Here is a 22,655-nt window from a genome sequence, read left to right as displayed (position 1 = left end):
TGGGTGCAGGCAAGGGCTCCTGTGGACTGCTTCCATGGTCTCTCACTATGGAAAAGAGCCCACAGGTCCCTTAAAGCATGCCTTGACCCAGGGTTAATTTTTTACGCAAATCGGGATTTACGTCATTTTCTGGCTTCGCCTCACAGCCGTGCGCCCTTTTTGCCTGGTTGGATAAATATGGCGCATGGGTGTTTAAGTCATTTTTTGGACGGGAACGCCTACCTTGCATGTCATTAATGCAAGGCGATTTCACGCATCCAGAAAATGACGCACACTGAGATATTTTTACATTAGCGTGGTCTAGCGTCAAAGTATAAATACTGTCTTAATTTTGCGCCGAATTTGTGTAAAAAAATAACACAAATCCACACAAGCAAAGTATAAATATGGGCCTACTATTACTACTTTCGGTGTTCACAAACTCTCAGTTTACTAGTTTACTAGTTTTGGTATTCACAAACTGTACGTTTACTACTTTCAGTATTCACAAACTCTAAGCTTGCTACTTTCAGTATTCATAAACTTTAAGTTTACTACTTTTGGAATTCATAAACTAACCTTACTGCTTTCAGTATTCACAAACTGTACGTTTACTACTTTCAGTATTCACAAAGTCTAAGCTTGCTACTTTCAGTATTCACAAAGTCTAAGCTTGCTACTTTCAGTATTCATAAACTTTAAGTTTGCTACTTTCGGTATTCATAAACTAACCTTACTGCTTTCAGTATTCACAAACTCTACGTTTACTACTTTCGGTATTCACAAACTCTAAGCTTGCTACTTTCGGTGTTCACTAAGGGCCAGATGTAGGTAGGTCCGATTTTGCGAATCGGAAATTGCGAGTAGGTGCGACTCGCAATTTCCGATTCGCAAAATCGGATGCAGAACAGTGTCTCAGACGCCGTCTGCTAGTCGCTATGGGGTTGCAAAGACCCACCTCATTAATATTCATGAGGTGGGTCGCATTTTACGACCCCATAGCGAGTCCCTGCACTCACAGGGATGGTGGCCTGCTTAAGACAGCAGACCTCCATGTATGTAACTGCTTTTTAAACAAAGCAGTTTTTTATTTTTTTATTTTGCAGCCCGTTTTCCTTAAAGGAAAACGAGTTGCAAAATAAAATAAAAAACGAAACCATTTGGTTTCAGTTTTTCAGAGTAGGCAGTGGTCCATTGGACCACTGCCTGCTCTGAAAAACCCTTTTTGTCAACATTCACAAAGGGGAAGGGGTCCCCTGGGGACCCCTTCCCTTTTGCGAATGGGTTACCACCAGAGTGACACTGGTAGTAACTGCGAATTGCTTTGCGACCACATTCGCGGTCACAAAGCAATTTAGCATAGCAATGCGAGTCGCAAATAGGAAGGGGACACCCCTTCCTATCTGCGAGTCGCATTCACAATTTGCAAGTCGGTACCGACTCGCAAATTGTGAATGAGCATCGCAATCGGCATTTTGCATGGCGCAAACTGCGATTTTCGCAGTTTGCACCATGCAAAGTGCTTGCTACATCTGGCCCTTATTGCTTTCAGTATTCACAAACTCTAAGTTTACTAGTTTTGGTGTTCACAAACCCTAAGTTTACCTGTTTCGATATTCACAAGCTCTAAGTTTACTAGTTTCAGTATTCACAAGCTCTAAGTTTACCTGTGTGGGTATTCACAAGCTCAAAGTTTACTAGTTTCAGTATTCACAAGCTCTAAGTTTACTAGTTTCAGTATTCACAAGCTCTACGTTTACTAGTTTCGGTATTCACAAGCTCTAAGTTTACTAGTTTCAGTATTCACAAGCTCTAAGTTTACTAGTTTCGGTATTCACAAGCTCTAAGTTTACCTGTTTGGGTATTCACAAGCTCTAAGTTTACTAGTTTCAGTATTCACAAGCTCTAAGTTTACTAGTTTCAGTATTCACAAGCTCTAAGTTTACTAGTTTTACTAGTTTCAGTATTCACAAGCTCTAAGTTTACTAGTTCCAGTATTCACAAGGCATAAGTTACTAGTTTCGGTATTCACAAGCCCTAAGTTTACTAGTTTCAGGATTCATAAGCTCTAAGTTTACTAGTTTCAGTATTCACAAGCTCTAAGTTCACTTGTTTCAGTATTCACAAGCTCTCAGTTTACTAGTTTCGGTATTCACAAGCTCTAAGTTACTAGCTTCGGTATTCACAAGCTCTAAGTTCACTAGTTTTGGTATTCACAAGCTCTAAATTCACTAGTTTTGGTATTCACAAGCTCTAAGTTCACTAGTTTCGGTATTCACAAGCTCTAAGTTACTAGTTTCAGTATTCAGAAGCTCTAAGTTTACTAGTTTCAGTATTCACAAGCTCTAAGTTACTAGTTTCGGTATTCACAAGCTCTAAGTTCACTAGTTTCGGTATTCACAAGCTCTAAATTACTAGTTTCGGTATTCACAAGCTCTAAATTCACTAGTTTCGGTATTCACAAGCTCTAAGTTTACTAGTTTCGGTATTCACAAGCTCTAAGTTTACTAGTTTCGGTATTCACAAGCTCTAAGTTCACTAGTTTCGGTATTCACAGGCTCTAAGTTCACTAGTTTCGGTATTCACAGGCTCTAAGTTCACTAGTTTCGGTATTCACAAGCTCTAAGTTCACTAGTTTCGGTATTCACAGGCTCTAAGTGTACTAGTTTCGGTATTCACAAGCTCTAAGTTCACTAGTTTCGGTATTCACAAGCTCTAAGTTTACTAGTTTCGGTATTCACAAGCTCTAGGTGTACTAGTTTCGGTATTCACAAGCTCTAAGTTCACTAGTTTCGGTATTCACAAGCTCTAAGTTCACTAGTTTCGGTATTCACAAGCTCTAAGTTACTAGTTTCGGTATTCACAAGCTCTAGGTGTACTAGTTTCGGTATTCACAAGCTCTAGGTGTACTAGTTTCGGTATTCCCAAGCTCTAAATTCACTAGTTTCGGTATTCACAAGCTCTAAGTTCACTAGTTTCGGTATTCACAAGCTCTAAGTTCACTAGTTTCGGTATTCACAAGCTCTAAGTTACTAGTTTCGGTATTCACAAGCTCTAGGTGTACTAGTTTCGGTATTCCCAAGCTCTAAATTCACTAGTTTCGGTATTCACAAGCTCTAAGTTCACTAGTTTCGGTATTCACGAGCTCTAAGTTACTAGTTTCGGTATTCACAGGCTCTAAGTTCACTAGTTTCGGTATTCACAGGCTCTAAGTTCACTAGTTTCGGTATTCACAAGCTCTAAGTTCACTAGTTTCGGTATTCACAGGCTCTAAGTGTACTAGTTTCGGTATTCACAAGCTCTAAATTCACTAGTTTCGGTATTCACAAGCTATAGGTGTACTAGTTTCGGTATTCACAAGCTCTAAGTTTACTAGTTTCGGTATTCACAAGCTCTAGGTGTACTAGTTTCGGTATTCACAAGCTCTAAGTTCACTAGTTTCGGTATTCACAAGCTCTAAGTTTACTAGTTTCGGTATTCACAAGCTCTAGGTGTACTAGTTTCGGTATTCACAAGCTCTAAGTTCACTAGTTTCGGTATTCACAAGCTCTAAGTTCACTAGTTTCGGTATTCACAAGCTCTAAGTTACTAGTTTCGGTATTCACAAGCTCTAGGTGTACTAGTTTCGGTATTCCCGAGCTCTAAATTCACTAGTTTCGGTATTCACAAGCTCTAAGTTCACTAGTTTCGGTATTCACAAGCTCTAGGTGTACTAGTTTCGGTATTCCCAAGCTCTAAGTTCACTAGTTTCGGTATTCACAAGCTCTAAGTTACTAGTTTCGGTATTCACAAGCTCTAGGTGTACTAGTTTCGGTATTCACAAGCTCTAAGTTCACTAGTTTCGGTATTCACAAGCTCTAAGTTCACTAGTTTCGGTATTCACAAGCTCTAAGTTCACTAGTTTCGGTATTCACAAGCTCTAAGTGTACTAGTTTCGGTATTCACAGGCTCTAAGTTCACTAGTTTCGGTATTCACAAGCTCTAAGTTCACTAGTTTCGGTATTCACAGGCTCTAAGTGTACTAGTTTAAGTTACTAGTTTCGGTATTCACAAGCTCTAAGTTCACTAGTTTCGGTATTCACAAGCTCTAAGTTACTAGTTTCGGTATTCACAAGCTCTAAGTTCACTAGTTTCGGTATTCACAAGCTCTAAGTTACTAGTTTCGGTATTCACAAGCTCTAGGTGTACTAGTTTCGGTATTCACAAGCTCGAAGTTCACTAGTTTCGGTATTCACAGGCTCTAAGTGTACTAGTTTCGGTATTCACAGGCTCTAAGTGTACTAGTTTAAGTTACTAGTTTCGGTATTCACAAGCTCTAGGTGCACACTTACTATAAGAGTGTGAGTCACGTCTTCGCCCCAGAGGGATGCTCTCGGCTGCCTCTGGTATGTGGGTGACGTTCCTCCCTAACCCCCTCAGTACTGAGTCTGCCCCCTTACCCGCCCACTCCCTTGTGTCCCTCACACATTTACTACTAAGATCTATACTTACGTGTGCGCAGGCGTAGAACTCCGCAGACCCAAGTAGAGGCGGAGCCTACACTCTAGTACTCTCTATGGCGCTGCAAGGAGCAGTTTGTTATATGTCTCTGTCGCCGAGATGACTCCCTTGTGATGGGACAGGCCTGGACCCTGCCACATGACCAGGACCCTAAGGAAACTTGAGCGGCCTCCTGCAGAGTACATGGAGAGGCCCCCACTCTGGACTCACTCAGGAGCTCTCAGACCAGGTTACTGCACCGCCGGGCTGCGAGGGCCTTTGTTACGCCATTGCCACATGCCACACTGAGCCGCACCCACCGTGCCTGCTGCTGCCCTCCATGCACACCCTTGTGAATTCCTTTTTTTGTTTTTAATCCTGCATTCCTTCTTTATCTTTTATCTCAGACAACAGGCCCTTCAGCAGAGCTCTCAGGCTGGAGGGGTTCTGAGGGGGGAATGCCTGGCCGAGGATGGGCCCCTCCCGCCCAGATTACTGGCTTTTTCCAGGGTACACTTAGGGGTTGGTGCCAGGGTAAACATACAATATTGTGCCAATGTGTACTTACAGGTTGGTGCCAGGGTATTCTTATAGGTTGGTGCCACGGTACACTTGCAGGATGGTGTCAGGGTACATTTATAAGATGGTGCCAGGGTGTACTTACAAGATGGTGCCAGGGTGTACTTATAAGATGGTGCCAGGGTGTACTTATAAGATGGTGCCAGGGTGTACTTACTAGATGGTGCCAGGGTATACTTGCACAATGATGCCAGGGTATACTTACAGGTTGGTGGCAGGGTACACTTACTGGCTGGTGCCAGTGTACACTTACATCATGGTGCCAGGGTACACTTACATCATGGTGTCAGGGTACATTTACAGCATGATGCCAGGGTACACTTACAAGATGGTGCCAGGGTGTACGTACAGGTTGATGCCAGGGTACACTTACGAGCTGTTGCCTGGTTACACTTACAGCATGGTGCCAGGGTACACTTACAGCATGGTGCCAGGGTGCACTTACAGGCTGGTGCCAGGGTATACTTACAAGATGGTGCCAGGGTGTACATAAAGGTTGGTGCCAGGGTACACTTACGAGCTGTTGCCTGGTTACACCTACAGCATGGTGCCAAGCTACACTTACAGGTTGGTGCCAGGGTACACTTACAAGATGGTGCCAGGGTACACTTACGAGCTGTTGCCTGGTTACACCTACAGTATGGTGCCAGGGTACACTTACAGCACAGCAGGGTGCCAGGGTGTACGTACAGGTTAATCCAAGGATACACTTACAGCATGGTGCCAGGGTGTACGTACAGGCTGATGCCAGGGTACACTTACGAGCTGTTGCCTGGTTACACCTACAGCATGGTGCCAAGCTACACTTACAGGTTGGTGCCAGGGTACACTTACAAGATGGTGCCAGGGTACACTTACGAGCTGTTGCCTGGTTACACCTACAGCATGGTGCCAGGGTACACTTACAGCACAGCATGGTGCCAGGGTGTACGTACAGGTTAATTCCAGGGTACACTTACAGGATCATGCCAGGGTGTATGTACAGGTTGATGCCAGGGTACACTTACAAGATGGTGCCAGGGTGTATGTACATGTTGGTGCCAGGATACACTTACGAGCTGTTGCCTGGTTACACTTACAGCATAGTGCCAGGATGTACGTACAGGTTGGTGCCAGGGTACACTCACGAACTGTTGCCTGGTTACACTTACAGCATGGTGCCAGGGTGTACGTACAGGCTGGTGCCAGGGTGTACGTACAGGCTGGTGCCAGGGTGTACGTACAGGCTGGTGCCAGGGTACACTTACAAGATGGTGCCAGGGTGCACTTACGAGCTGTTGCCTGGTTACACCTACAGCATGGTGCCAAGCTACACTTACAGGTTGGTGCCAGGGTACACTTACAGCATGGTGCCAGGGTACACTTACAGCATGGTGCCACGGTGCACGTACAGGCTGGTGCCAGGGTATACTTACAAGATGGTGCCAGGGTGTACATAAAGGTTGGTGCCAGGGTACACTTACGAGCTGTTGCCTGGTTACACCTACAGCATGGTGCCAAGCTACACTTACAGGTTGGTGCCAGGGTACACTTACAAGATGGTGCCAGGGTACACTTACGAGCTGTTGCCTGGTTACACCTACAGCATGGTGCCAGGGTACACTTACAGCACAGCATGGTGCCAGGGTGTACGTACAGGTTAATGCCAGGGTACACTTACAGGATCATGCCAGGGTGTATGTACAGGTTGATGCCAGGGTACACTTACAAGATGGTGCCAGGGTGTATGTACTGGTTGGTGCCAGGATACACTTACGAGCTGTTGCCTGGTTACACTTACAGCATGGTGCCAGGGTGTACGTACAGGCTGGTGCCAGGGTACACTTACAAGATGGTGCCAGGGTGCACTTACGAGCTGTTGCCTGGTTACACCTACAGCATGGTGCCAGGGTACACTTACAGCACAGCATGGTGCCAGGGTGTACGTACAGGTTAATGCAAGGGTACACTTACAGCATGGTGCCAGGGTGTACGTACAGGCTGGTGCCAGGGTATACTTACAAGATGGTGCCAGGGTGTACGTACAGGTTGGTGCCAGGGTACACTTACGAGCTGTTGCCTGGGTACACTTACGAGCTGTTGCCTGGTTACACCTACAGCATGGTGCCAAGCTACACTTACAGGTTGGTGCCAGGGTACACTTACAAGATGGTGCCAGGGTACACTTACGAGCTGTTGCCTGGTTACACCTACAGCATGGTGCCAGGGTACACTTACAGCACAGCATGGTGCCAGGGTGTACGTACAGGTTAATCCAAGGATACACTTACAGCATGGTGCCAGGGTGTACGTACAGGCTGGTGCCAGGGTACACTTACGAGCTGTTGCCTGGTTACACCTACAGCATGGTGCCAAGCTACACTTACAGGTTGGTGCCAGGGTACACTTACAAGATGGTGCCAGGGTACACTTACGAGCTGGTGCCTGGTTACACCTACAGCATGGTGCCAGGGTACACTTACAGCACAGCATGGTGCCAGGGTGTACGTACAGGTTAATTCCAGGGTACACTTACAGGATCATGCCAGGGTGTATGTACAGGTTGATGCCAGGGTACACTTACAAGATGGTGCCAGGGTGTATGTACATGTTGGTGCCAGGATACACTTACGAGCTGTTGCCTGGTTACACTTACAGCATAGTGCCAGGATGTACGTACAGGTTGGTGCCAGGGTACACTCACGAACTGTTGCCTGGTTACACTTACAGCATGGTGCCAGGGTGTACGTACAGGCTGGTGCCAGGGTGTGCGTACAGGCTGGTGCCAGGGTACACTTACAAGATGGTGCCAGGGTGCACTTACGAACTGTTGCCTGGTTACACCTACAGCATGGTGCCAAGCTACACTTACAGGTTGGTGCCAGGGTACACTTACAGCATGGTGCCAGGGTACACTTACAGCATGGTGCCACGGTGCACGTACAGGCTGGTGCCAGGGTATACTTACAAGATGGTGCCAGGGTGTACATAAAGGTTGGTGCCAGGGTACACTTACGAGCTGTTGCCTGGTTACACCTACAGCATGGTGCCAAGCTACACTTACAGGTTGGTGCCAGTATACACTTACAAGATGGTGCCAGGGTACACTTACGAGCTGTTGCCTGGTTACACCTACAGCATGGTGCCAGGGTACACTTACAGCACAGCATGGTGCCAGGGTGTACGTACAGGTTAATGCCAGGGTACACTTACAGGATCATGCCAGGGTGTATGTACAGGTTGATGCCAGGGTACACTTACAAGATGGTGCCAGGGTGTATGTACTGGTGGGTGCCAGGATACACTTACGAGCTGTTGCCTGGTTACACTTACAGCATGGTGCCAGGGTGTACGTACAGGCTGGTGCCAGGGTGTACGTACAGGCTGGTGCCAGGGTACACTTACAAGATGGTGCCAGGGTGCACTTACGAGCTGTTGCCTGGTTACACCTACAGCATGGTGCCAGGGTACACTTACAGCACAGCATGGTGCCAGGGTGTACGTACAGGTTAATGCAAGGGTACACTTACAGCATGGTGCCAGGGTGTACGTACAGGCTGGTGCCAGGGTATACTTACAAGATGGTGCCAGGGTGTACGTACAGGTTGGTGCCAGGGTACACTTACGAGCTGTTGCCTGGTTACACCTACAGCATGGTGCCAAGCTACACTTACAGGTTGGTGCCAGGGTACACTTACAAGATGGTGCCAGGGTACACTTACGAGCTGTTGCCTGGTTACACTTACAGCATGGTGCCAGGGTACACTTACAGCACAGCATGGTGCTGGGGTGTACGTACAGGTAAGTGCCAGGGTACACTTACAGGATCGTGCCAGGGTGTATGTACAGGTTGATGCCAGGGTACACTTACAAGATGGTGCCAGGGTGTACGTACAGGTTGGTGCCAGGATACACTTACGAGCTGTTGCCTGGTTACACTTACAGCATGGTGCCAGGATGTACGTACAGGTTGGTGCCAGGATACACTCACGAGCTGTTGCCTGGTTACACTTACAGCATGGTGCCAGGGTGTACGTAAAGGCTGGTGCCAGGGTGTACGTATAGGTTGGTGCCAGGATACACTTACAAGCTGTTGCCTAGTTACACTTACAGTATGGTGCCAGGGCACACGTGTAGCCTGGTGCCAGGGCATGCTTAAAGCATCCTAACGGACTAATTACAGTTTATTGCCAGAGTATGATTACAGGTTTGTGCCAGAGAATGCTGAGTGATAACAAACAGCCACAGCCTCTTCTTTTTGTTCCCCACAAACAAGAGCTGCAGGTTTGTCTTGCAGCGCCCCCCTTCGGAAGGTGATAGTGACTGCAGGACTTCGGGAGATGCCTGCCTCCCACCTGGCACCCTGAAGCCCCCATGCCGCCTCACAACTAGTACCCTGAAGCCTCCATGCAATCCAGGTCCCTCCATCCCTCAACCCACAACTTGATGGCTAAAACACCACCTCTGGTTCTACTCTGTGATTGGCTCCTCCTAAAGGTAAAAGTGGCGACTAAGTTAATATTCCACAGTCTGTACTTCTAGATCCTGGAATCCTGCCAGGAAGAGAAAGAGTGACATTGAAAACATCACCCATGTGTCTCTATTAACTGGTTACTGCTTGTGAGCTGACCAGAAGCCGCTGGTCAACCACAAGATACAGGACATCTGGTGAATGATCAAATACATGACACCTGGTGATCGATCAGATACAGGGCACCCTGCGACCAATCAGATACTGGACACCTAGGGGGTTATTCTAACTTTGGAGGAGGTGTTAATCCGTCCCAAAAGTGACGGAAAAGTGACGGATTTACCACCAGCCGTATTACGAGTCCATTATATCCTATGGAACTCGTAATACGGCTGGTGGTATATCCGTCACTTTACCGTCACTTTTGGGACGGATTAACACTCCTCCAAAGTTAGAATAACCCCCCTAGTGATCAATCAGATACAGGGCACCCTGTGACCAATCAGATACAGGACACCTGGTGATCGATCAGATACAAGACACCTGATGATCCAACAGATAGAGGACACCTGGTGATCGATCGATACAGAACGTCCTGTGATCAAGTGGATACAGAACACCTGGTGATTGATCAGATACAGAACACCTGGTGATTGATCAGATACAGGACACCTGGTGATTGATCAGATACAGGACACCCGGTGATCGATCAGATACAGGACAGCTGGTGATTAATCAGATATGGGACACCCAGTGATCGATCAGATACAGAACACCCTGTGATCGATCAGATAAAGTACATGTGGTGATTGATCAGATACAGGTCACCATGTGATCCATCAGATAGAGGACACCTGGTGATCAATCAGATTCAAAACATAATGTGATCCATCAGATAAGGACACCTGGTAATCTATCAGATACAGGACACCTGGTGATCGATCAGATACAGGACACCTGGTGAATGATCAGATACAGAGGACCCTGTGATCCATCAGATACAGGACACCTGGTGATTGCGCAGATAAAGGTCACATGGTGATCAATCAGATACAGGGCACCTGATGATCTATCAGAAACAGGACACTCTGTGATCAATTAGATATAGGACACCCTGTGATCGATAAGATAAAGGAGATCCGGTGATCGATCAGGTAAGACATCTGGTGATTGATCAGATACAGTTTGATCGATCAGATACAGGATACCCTGTGATCAAGCAGATACAGAACGCTCCGGCGGCATATCCTTCTTCCACCTCGCCACCAAAACCTGGAACTCCCTCCCCACCAACCTACGCAAGACCCAGGACCTCCTAACCTTTAGAAAGCACTTTAAAACATGGCTTTTCAAGAAGTAACCGTCCCCCCCCAAGCACCTTGAGACCTACCGGGTGAGTAGTGCGCTTAAGAAATGTATTTGATTGATTGATTGATACAGGACCTCCTGTGATCTATTAGATACAGGACACCTGGTGATCGATCAGATACAGGACACCCAGTGATCCATTAGATACAGGACACCTGGTGATCCATTAGATACAGGACACCTGGTGATCGATCAGATACAGGACATCCTGTTATCAATCATATAAAGGACATCTGTCGATCGATCAGATAAAGAACACCCAGTGATCCATCAGATACAGGACACCTGGTGATCTATCAGATACAGGGCACCCTGTGATCAATCAGATACAGGACATCTGGTGAATGATCAGATACAGAGCACCCTGTGATCCATCAGATACAGGACACCTAGTGATTGCGCAGATAAAGGACACCTGGTGATCAATCAGATACAGGGCACCTGATGATCTATCAGAAACAGGACACTCTGTGATCAATTAGATATAGGACACCCTGTGATCGATCAGATAAGACATCTGGTGATTGATCAGATACAGTTTGATCGATCAGATACAGGATACCCTGTGACCAAGCAGATACAGAACACCCGATGATTGATCAGATATAGGACACCCAGTGATCCATCCGATATAGGACACCTGGCGATCCATCAGATACATGACACCTAGTGATCAATCAGATACAGGACATCTGGTGACCGATCAGATACAGGAAACCTTGTTATTGGTCAGATACAGGACACCTGGTGATTGATTAGATACAGGACTCATTGTTATAGATCAGCTACAAGCCACAAAGCCCTCGACTGGCTCACCTCCTTCCCTGCCGAAAGAACTAAAAAAGTCTGCCTTCCTCCTTTCCGGTCTACAGCCACCAAGATCATCTGTGGGGTCCCCCAAGGATCCTCCCGCAGCCCCACCCTCTTCAACATCTACATGGCTCCTCTCACCAACATCCTCCGCCCCCACGGCATCACCATCATTTAATACGCTGACGACACCCAGCTCATCATCTCCCTCACTAGGAACCCAGCTACCGCCAAGAATAACCTGCACGCTGGACAACTCGACATCGCCACCGGGATAACAGCAAGCCACCTCAAATTGAACTCAGACAAAACAGATCATCATCTTCAGCTCCAACAAGGCAGCATGGAACGACTCTTGGTGGCCCACCACCCTCGAACCAACACCCACCCATGCACGCAACCTTGGCATCATACTGGACTCGTCTCTCTCCCTGACCCAGCAAATCAACGCCATATCATCTTCCTGCTTCAACACCCTTTGCATGCTACGCAAGACTTTCAAATGGGTTCCTTTATAAACAAGAAGAACAGTCACCCACCCCCTCATAGGCAGCAGACTGGACTACGGCAATGCCCTCTATGCAGGGACCAAAGCCAAGCTTCAAAGAAAACTCCAGCGAATCCAGAACACAGCCGCATGTCTCATCCTCAACCTCCCTCGCCACAAACACATATCCACCCACCTCAGATCCCTACACTGGCTGCCCATCAACAAAAGGATCATTTTCAAAATCCTTGTCCATGCTCACAAAGCCCTCCACGACACTGGACTGGCCTACCTCAACGAACGAGTCAATTTCCACATACCAACTCGACAGCTCCGCTCCGCCGACCTCGCCCTCGCTACAGTCCCCCGCATCCAATGCACCACCTCCGGCGGAAGATCCTTTTTCCACCTCGCTGCCAAGACCTGTAACTCCTTCCCTACCAACCTAAGCAAGACCAAGGACCTCCTAACCTTTAGCAAGCACTTAAAAACATGGCTTTTCAAGAAGTAACCTCCCCCCCCCCAAGCGCCTTGAGACCCTACCGGGTGAGTAGTGCACTTAAGAAATGTATTTTATTGATCGATTAATACAGGACCTCCTGTGATCGATTATATACAGGACACCTGGCGATCGATCAGGTACAGGACACCCTGTGATTCATCAGATACAGGACACCCTGTGATAAATCAGAAACAGGACACCCAGTGATCCATTAGATACAGGACACGTGGTGATCCATTAGATACAGGACACCTGGTGATCGATCAGATACAGGACACCCTGTTATCAATCATATAAAGGACATCTGTTGATTGATCAGATAAAGAACACCTGGTGATTGATCAGATACAGGACACCTGGTGATCGATCAGATATGGGACACCCAGTGATCAATCAGATACAGAACACCCTGTGATCGATCAGACAAAGGACACCCTGTGATCGATCAGATAAAGGACATGTGGTGATTGATCAGATACAGCACACCCTGTGATCCATCAGATACAGGACACCTGGTGATCGATCAGATACAAAACACCATATGATCGATCCGATACAGGACAACTAGTGATTGATCAGATACAGGACACCCTGTGATTCATCACATACAGGACACCCAGTGATCCATTACATACAGGACACCTGGTGATCCATTAGATACAGGACACCTGGTGATTGACTAGATACGGGTCACCTGATGATCGATCAGATACAGGACACCCTGTTATCAATCATATAAGGGACATCTGTCGATTGATCAGATACAGGACACCTGGTGATCGATCAGATACAGAACACCCTGTGATCGATCAGACAAAGGACACCCTGTGATCGATCAGATAAAGGACATGTGGTGATTGATCAGATACAGCACACCCTGTGATCCATCAGATACAGGACACCTGGTGATCGATCAGATACAAAACACCATATGATCGATCCGATACAGGACAACTAGTGATTGATCAGATACAGGACACCCTGTGATTCATCACATACAGGACACCCAGTGATCCATTACATACAGGACACCTGGTGATCCATTAGATACAGGACACCTGGTGATTGACTAGATACGGGTCACCTGATGATCGATCAGATACAGGACACCCTGTTATCAATCATATAAGGGACATCTGTCGATTGATCAGATACAGGACACCTGGTGATCGATCAGATACAGGACACCCAGTGATCAATCAGATACAGGACACCCGGTGATCGATCCGATATGGGACACCAGGTGATTGATTAAATATGGGACCCTGGTGATAAATCAGATACAGAACACCCAGTGATCGATCAGATACAAGACACCATGGTGGTCATTCTGACCCTGGCGGTCTTTGACCGCCAGGGCGGAGGACCGCGGGAGCACCGCCGACAGGCCGGCGGTGCTCCAATGGGGATTCCGACCGCGGCGGTAAAGCCGCAGTCGGACCGGCACCACTGGCGGGGTCCCGCCAGTGTACCGCGGCCCCATTGAATCCTCCGCGGCGGCGCAGCTTGCTGCACCGCCGCGGGGATTCCGACCCCCCCTACCGCCATCCAGATCCCGGCGGTCGGACCGCCGAGATCCGGATGGCGGTAGGGGGGGTCGCGGGGCCCCTGGGGGCCCCTGCAGTGCCCATGCCACTGGCATGGGCATTGCAGGGGCCCCCGTAAGAGGGCCCCTACATGTATTTCACTGTCTGCTGCGCAGACAGTGAAATACGCGACGGGTGCAACTGCACCCGTCGCACAGCTTCCACTCCGCCGGCTCGATTCCGAGCCGGCTTCATCGTGGAAGCCTCTTTCCCGCTGGGCTGGCTGGCGGTCTGAAGGCGACCGCCCGCCAGCCCAGCGGGAAAGTCAGAATTACCGCCGCGGTCTTTCGACCGCGGAACGGTAACCTGACGGCGGGACTTTGGCGGGCGGCCTCCGCCGCCCGCCAAGGTCAGAATGAGGGCCCTAGTGATCAATCAGACACAGAGCACCCTGTGATCGATCAGACAAAGGACACCCTGTGATCGATCAGATAAAGGACATGTGGTGATCAATCAGATACAGCACACCCTGTGATCTATCAGATACAGGACACCTGGTGATCGATCAGATACAAAACACCATATGATCGATCAGATACAGGACAACTAGTGATCAATCAGATACAGCACACCCTGTGATCTATCAGATACAGGACACCTGGTGATCGATCAGATACAAAACACCATATGATCGATCAGATACAGGACACCTGGTGATCGATCAGATACACGATACCCGGTGATCTATCAGATACAGGACACCCGATTATCAGTCCCTCCATGGCCAGACAGTTAAAGGCCCACCTCATGAACATCCTGTTTAAATAACAGAATCCTCTTCACAACAACCCTCTGGATTGGCACTTGGCTTTGTCCAATCAGAGGCCTAAGATCGGCCTACCTCCTCCTTCAGCCTTTCAGGCCCCACGTTTACTCCATGCTTTGTCATCCTCTTAGGGACAGACCTTGAGCGGCTCCTTACTAGGCGCTTTTGCCGCTGAGGGTTGACTGGTTCTGCAGCACCGGGTTCAAGCGGCAGATAGTTCTTCAGCTCATTGCGCCATTTCTCTGGACCTGTGGAACAGGGTGGTTTACAAAGTCCCCAAATAAAAAAAAAAATACTGCAATAATTGTCTTGAGGGTCAGTGTGTGTGATGAAGGCAACAGCAGCCTGAAGGCAGTGTGTGCGCTGCTGGTTTAGGCGCTATACTCCAGGCACAGCTCGTGCTGCACAGAAGCGTCTGCTGCCATGGTGACTCCACCCTGGGAGTTTATAACACTATTCACGTCACTTCGCCACAGTCTGCCGGCCAGGCTTGCAGCATCGGGGCCTTTGTCTGTGGGTGAATGAACACTGAAGGCGAGCGCTGAAGCTGCCTCCAGCCGGATACAAAACGCTTCTTTGATGTGAATTATTCAGTGTCACTGAAGGCCTCTCCCATCTATCACTTGTGACCTGTGAGGGAGGGCCCAAGTCTGACCTGGGGGGGGGGGGGGCTAGCCTGACCTGTGAGGGAGGGCCCAAGTCTGACCTGGGGGGGGGGGGGCTAGCCTGACCTGTGAGGGAGGGCCCCAGTCTGACCTGGGGGGGGCTAGCGTGACCTGTGAGGGGGGGCCCCAGTCTGACCTGTGAGGAGGGCCCCACCCTGACCTGGGGGGGGCTAGCCTGACCTGTGAGGGGGGGCCCCAGTCTGACCTGGGGGGGGGGGGGGGCTAGCCTGACCTGTGAGGGAGGGCCCCAGTCTGACCTGGGGGGGGCTAGCGTGACCTGTGAGGGGGGGCCCCAGCCTGACCTGTGAGGGAGGGCCCCAGTCTGACCTGGGGGGGGGCTAGCGTGACCTGTGAGGGGGGGCCCCAGTCTGACCTGTGAGGAGGGCCCCACCCTGACCTGGGGGGGGCTAGCGTGACCTGTGAGGGGGGGCACCAGTCTGACCTGTGAGGAGGGCCCCACCCTGACCTGGGGGGGGCTAGCGTGACCTGTGAGGGGGGGCCCCAGTCTGACCTGTGAGGAGGACCCCTGTGGGGAGGGCCCCAGTCTGACCTGGGGGGGGCTAGCGTGACCTGTGAGGGGGGGCCCCAGTCTGACCTGTGAGGAGGGCCCCACCCTGACCTGGGGGGGGGCTAGCGTGACCTGTGAGGGGGGGCCCCAGTCTGACCTGTGAGGAGGGCCCCACCCTGACCTGGGGGGGGCTAGCCTGACCTGTGAGGGGGGGCCCCAGTCTGACCTGTGAGGAGGACCCGCGACCCGAAGGTATTGAAGCGCTTTACACGAGCATCAGTCACATCACACAAGGACACCTTCATGTTTAGTAGGCAGGGGGAGGTGGCGTGATCTGCCCAGGATCACAGGGTGTTGAGCCGACGCCGAGACTAAGCTGGTTCCCCAGTTCCTACCTCAGCAGCTCTGGCCGGAATGCGAGATATACGAGCGGATTGAGGGCGCCACTCACGCCTGTGGAATGACCTTCGCTGGCTGAGAAAGTGTCAGGGTTTTTAAGAAAAGGTTTAAGAAATAAGCATTGGCAAAGCCAATAGGCCCCGCCTTTGGATTGCCAATGCAGACCTATTGAGTTTACTGTTGTTTTTACAGATGAAAACGAATTTATTTGTCATCACGCCAGTGTCCCTAGCGTGATGACGCATGCGCGTCCACCGGCCCAACGCAGGGGCTTTACCAGCCCAAGATGGCAGACGCCCATCTTGGGATGGTATACGAGAAGTGCGCAAAGCGCCTTTTCATGACAGCAGCGAACTAGCAGGAAGGTGCAGCTGTCAGACTGTTCAAAACATTTACAAATTAGAAACAATAGGAGCCAACAGGAAGGGAGAGGGCAGGAGCCACGCCTGAGGAGGCAGCTCATGATTGGTTCATGCAGGGTCCTGCCCCGGCTGGACAGGGGGTCTCACAAATGACTGTCACCAGTGCTTAATTTGTAAAAACATAACTGCCAGGGCTCTGTCCAGGACGCCGCTGGAGCTTTAACCACCTTTTGCCCCTGCCACGCTGCCAACGGTGGCAGCAACTCAACCACCAAACCATCAGATCCTACAAGCTGGCAGTGCGGACCGTTCCAGACCCCAGAGCTATAGGAATGGCTCGGGCAGCAGGCAGTAGTCATTTTTTATGTATATTGAATGAATAATTAAATGTTGTTGTGTACTCTATAAATTAACAGATAGCGCCACCTTGCGCAGACTGTCACAAGCATCAGTGCTGACAATTAAGTGCTGGTGTTGAGCACCGGCAACCACTGGCTCAAATTAAGCACTGCTGTCCACAGGCCGAACACTCTCCCAGGCGAGTCCTGAATAAAGACCCCCTCTGGCTTCAAGGGAGGGAATAGTTCCCCAGGGCGGTGTGTTTATTCCAAGTTCTCTCTGGGATGAAACGCCACCTTTCATCATAAAGCAGTGAGTCAGTAAATGGCTTATTGTTCAGTCAGTTAAAAACATTAGAAGGATAATAACTATTCCAAATGGACATGTCTCTAAAATTCGGCAAACACAGGTGTAGAACCCGAAGATGCGCAGTGCGGACAAGGGCAGTTACTTCAGAGGCCCTGGGACACTGATCTGGAAGGAGATTCCACATCTGGGGTGGTCTGACCTAACTGTCCCTCTCTCCCCCCAGCGCCTTGACTTACCTTAAGGGTCACACGTGGTGTCTCCCGCAGGTTCACTGCAGTAGTGTTGTAGACTATGTGCTCTAGGATCCTTGCGGTTCTGGCAAGGAACTGTGCTGGAGTAAGAGTTTACTACCCAAGCACTGAGGTATGGAACTCTTAAATAAAAGTCCTTGTCAATTTAATATTTGAAGTGAGAACAAAATGATGTTTCACAATACTTTTAAATCTGAGAAAATTAAAATATAAAGTTACCTTCATGATTAAATGAACTTTTCATTTTCATTTTCTCAAATTTGTTTTCAAAGCATTGCATTTTCCAACAGCAGGCCTCTTGCTCCCAGCAGCCAACAAAACCGTGTGCCATAGTTCTAACGGAAAAATAGAGTGTTTTTTTTTAAATGAGGGAAATTTAAAGTGCAGAAAAATCGTTAACATTTTTGCACTTTAAATTTGTCCCATTTAAAACCATTGGTTGTATGTTTGCGTTATATATGTAATGGAGCCATATATGGCCAAAGGTATGTCCAGTGCTAGTACATATGACATAAGGTTTCACACATCCTATTCATATGCACACATATTCCTACACCCCCAAAGACCACTCGCTCACCGACCCACATGGAAGCCCTGTCACAGCCCCAGCGAAAGTATTTTGTTCAAACCACAGTGTCTGGCTCTCTGGATATTAGACTTAAAGACAGTGGAGTTAGCAGAGGGGGTGTCTGGTAGCAATGCACAAGTTGTTTAGCCTTCAGTAGCTCACATTGCTTTTCACTGATCAGAAGTAGCTCTCGCTACAGAAAAGGTTGGAGACCCCTGAATAGTTACTGCTATCCACCATTCCAAGCTCCAAAACCCCTCTTCAAGATGGCTGCCCTCAGAGCAGTCTTTGGTGCAACAGCTAGATGATAACTGGTGTCCACCATTCCAACCTCAAAAACCGTCTTCAAGATGGCTGCCCTCAGTGCGGTCCTCAGTGCAGCAGCTAGGTGGTAACCACTATCCACCATTCCAAGCTCCAAAACCCGTCTTCAAGACGGCTACTCTATTTGTACAGCAGCTCGATGGTTAATCCTATCCACCATTCCGAGCTCCAAAACCCTCTTCAAGATGGCTACCCTCAGTGCAGTCCTCGGTGCAGCAGCTAGATGGTTAATGCTATCCACCATTCCAAGCTCCAAAAACCGTCTTCAAGATGGCCACCGTCAAAGCAGTCCAGGGTGCAGCAGCTAAGTGGTTACTGTTATCCACCATTCCAAGCTTTCCTTAAAAACTCATCCCAGTTGCCATCTACTCCTGAATCAGTTGAATATTTCACAAAACGTTTAACCCCCACCCCAGTAAAGTCAGTGCTGGAGCGATTACATCACAGCCCAGGTGACCCCCACAACTCTTGTATGTTTACCGCCCTGAATCTTTTGCTCCCACAAGACAGAACTTTAAAATATTTATTCAGCTCTGTTAATGTGAATCGAAATGTAAATATTTATATGTGCAGACCTTCCTAATATTGTTGTTATCTAAATGTAAATGTTTATTTGAACATTTGTATGTAAGAAAAACATCTGTAAAGTGCCTGTCAATTCCTGGAGTAACTTGCAGGCACAGAAAAAAACTAAATAAGTAATTCTGCTCTGTACTGGCTGCCTCTGTGAATGTTGGTCCTCGTTTCTAAGCCCTCGTCTCCTTCTTTCAGCCAGCTTCATGCTCAGACACGGGTGTCATGGCAGCCCGCCGGGTGCTCCGCCTGCTGACCCTTCTGGGGTGCTGCTGTTGGGTGCTGTCCAGCCTTCCGACCACAGCCCGCGTCCACCTGTCCTACAAAGGTAAAGTGATCTCTGACTCTTGTGGGGTGCTACTGTAGGGTGGTGTCGAGACTTCTGACCACAGCCTGTGTCCACCTATCCTACAATGGAAAGGTGTCCTCTGACCCCTGGGGGTGTGACCTAGGCCCGCGTCCACTTGTCCTACAAAGGTAATATGATCTCTGACCCTTGCGGGGTTTTACCGTGGGGTGTCAGCCATCATTCAGAGTGAGGCCTTCGCCCTCATGTTCTGCAAATATAAGGTGACCTCTGACCCTTGTGGGGTGCCACTGTGGTGGGGTGCCCACCATTCACACCACGGCGTGATCCCACCTGTTCTGTAAAGGTAATATGTCCCCTGATCCTTTTGGGGTGCTACTTGTGGGTGGTGTCCACCAGTTAGACTGCGTTCTGTGCCCGCCTGTCCTGTAAAGTTAAGGCAGTCTTGCTGCCGCTGTTTTTTCCTCCTACGGAGCATGTCCTCTTTACCGTCTCTTTTGACTGACTAGCTAATATGCTCCCACTGCTTGCTTTTTAAGCACCACTTTCTTTTGCATTGAGCACAATGGCACATGTTTTCAACAGTCTGTGTTGCGGTCTTTCACCTGTGTCCTTCTCCCATGCCTGCTCCACGTTGCTTTGTCGACCCTTGCCTCTATTCCGCACCCTCCATGTTGCATCACCATTCACGCCCGCCTTCACTCTTGCTTATTGGTTCTTCTCCCCTCTCTTTGTGTTGCTTCTCTCCCCACCCACGCCTTCCTCTCCTGCCTGTTACTGGTTACTGCTGTCCACTATTCCAAGATCCAAACCCCTCTTCAAGATGGCTGCCCTCATTGTGCAGCGCAAAGTAATGGTAAGCCCACCATTATTCCAAATTGATGGTCCAAATCTTCAGATCACAAAGGTGTTTTAAAAACATGTTGAGCCAAGTCAATAAGTCTAGTAGAGATTTATTGTGAAATTCTTGGAGAGGAACAACAGCCGATACGTGTTTCGCCCCATGGCGGTATGTAAACATGGGGCTTTCTCAAGGCTATTCATATGTTCTTAAGAGTATATCCATTTTAGAATTCCTTAACATATGTAGTTGATCAGAAAAGCATATCAATACAACATGAAAAGGACAGAAAACCTGAAATTGTCACGGGTTGAATCCCTGGCCTTGAACTCACTGAACTGTGAGCATATGAATAGCCTTGAGAAAGCCCCAGGCTTACATACCGCCAGGGGGCGAAACATGTGCCAGCTGTTGTTCTTCTCTAAGTGTTTCACAAGAAATCTCTACTAGACTTATTGACTTGGCTCAATGTGTTCTTTAAAACACCTTTGTGATATGAAGGTTTGGAACATCAATTTGGAATTATGGTGGGCTTACCAATACTTTGCTACAGCTTTATGTATCTTAATTGAGGAAAAGGGGTCCACACCTCCTTTGGTAGCCCACAATTCTATCAACAGGACATTGTGAAACTAGAAGAGTGTGCTGGACCTTTTGGAGTGAAGTCTCATTGTACAGCAATTAGATGGCTACTGCTATCCACCATTCCAAGCTCCAAACCCCTCTTCAAGATGGCTGCCCTCATTGTGCAGCAGTTAGATGGTTACTGCTATCCACCATTCCAAGCTCCAAACCCCTCTTCAAGATGGCTGCCCTCATCGTGCAGCATTCAGATGGTTACTGCTACCCACCATTCCAAGCTCCAAACCCCTCTTCAAGCTCCAAACCCCTCTTCAAGATGGCTGCCCTCATTGTGCAGCAGTTAGAGGGTTACTGCTACCCACAATTCCAAGCTCCAAACCACTCTTCAAGATGGCTGCCCTCATTGTACAGCATTCAGATGGTTACTGCTACCCACCATTCCAAGCTCCAAACCTCTCTTCAAGATGGCTGCCCTCATTGTGCAGCAGTTAGATGGTTACTGCTACCCACCATTCCAAGCTCCAAACCCCTCTTCAAGATGGCTGCCCTCATCGTGCAGCAGTTAGAGGGTTACTGCTACCCCGCATTACAAGCTCCAAACCTCTCTTCAAGATGGCTGACCTCATTGTGCAGCAGTTAGATGGTTACTGCTACCCACCATTCCAAGCTCCAAACCCCTCTTCAAGATGGCTGCCCTCATTGTGCAGAAGTTAGAAGGTTATTGCTACCCTGCATTACAAGCTCCAAACCTCTCTTCAAGATGGCTGACCTCATTGGGCAGCAGTTAGATGGTTACTGCTACCCACCATTCCAAGATCCAAACCCCTCTTCAAGATGGCTACTCTATTTGTACAGCAGTTAGAGGGTTACTGCTACCCTGCATTACAAGCTCCAAACCTCTCTTGAAGATGGCTGACCTCATTGTGCAGCAGTTAGATGGTTACTGCAACCCACCATTCCAGGCTCCAAACCTCTCTTCAAGATGGCTGACCTCATTGTGCAGCAGTTAGAGGGTTACTGCTACCCTGCATTACAAGCTCCAAACCTCTCTTCAAGATGGCTGACCTCATTGTGCAGCAGTTAGAGGGTTACTGCTACCCACCATTCCAGGCTCCAAACCTCTCTTCAAGATGGCTGCCCTCATTGTGCAGCAGTTAGAGGGTTACTGCTACCCCGCATTCCAAGCTCCAAACGCCTCTTCTTCTCCCCACCTGCGCCCTCTGTGTTGCTTCTCCACCCCACACCTCCGTGTTGCTCCGTCCCACCCCATCCCTCTGTATTGCCTTCCACACCAATACTTAAACCCCCCCAAAAAACTATTTATCTACTTTTTTTTTTAATTAACAGATCCAAATCTATAAAAAAGAAAACCGCTCATGCATACAGACCAACATTTTACAACAGGAAAGTAGGAGATTTTGAAAACAAAACAGGGACAATGTATTTTTCCCACTAATGTATATTGTAGGTGAGGCAATTTTAGATGGGAGCCGGCTAAAATAAAACCATTTGTGGCTTAAAAAATCAGGAGTCTCCCGCCCACATCCGGTCTGTTGGCTTGTATCTTCACGTCATTTCGCAGAAGTGCACGAATGGTGCTGCACCTACAAAATTAAATGAT

The 22,655-nt window shown here is 48.6% G+C and overlaps 1 protein-coding gene across 1 annotated transcript in view; it reads left to right on the top strand.

Annotated features, from left to right (window-relative positions):
* The window catches only part of LOC138260864 (semaphorin-3F-like), a 447,618-nt gene that overhangs the window by 158,217 nt on the left and 266,746 nt on the right, over positions 1 to 22,655 (top strand). The window contains exon 2 of the mRNA XM_069209297.1: positions 19,503 to 19,632. Within this exon, the coding sequence (XP_069065398.1) occupies positions 19,530 to 19,632 (103 nt within the window). The 5' untranslated portion in view covers positions 19,503 to 19,529. The remainder of the gene's footprint in view (positions 1 to 19,502; positions 19,633 to 22,655) is intronic.

This window comes from Pleurodeles waltl, chromosome 10, assembly GCF_031143425.1.
Source record: "Pleurodeles waltl isolate 20211129_DDA chromosome 10, aPleWal1.hap1.20221129, whole genome shotgun sequence".
Taxonomy (NCBI): domain Eukaryota; kingdom Metazoa; phylum Chordata; class Amphibia; order Caudata; family Salamandridae; genus Pleurodeles; species Pleurodeles waltl.
The sequence above is the reverse complement of the archived record's forward strand: the minus strand, read 5'-3'. Positions and strand labels throughout refer to the sequence as shown.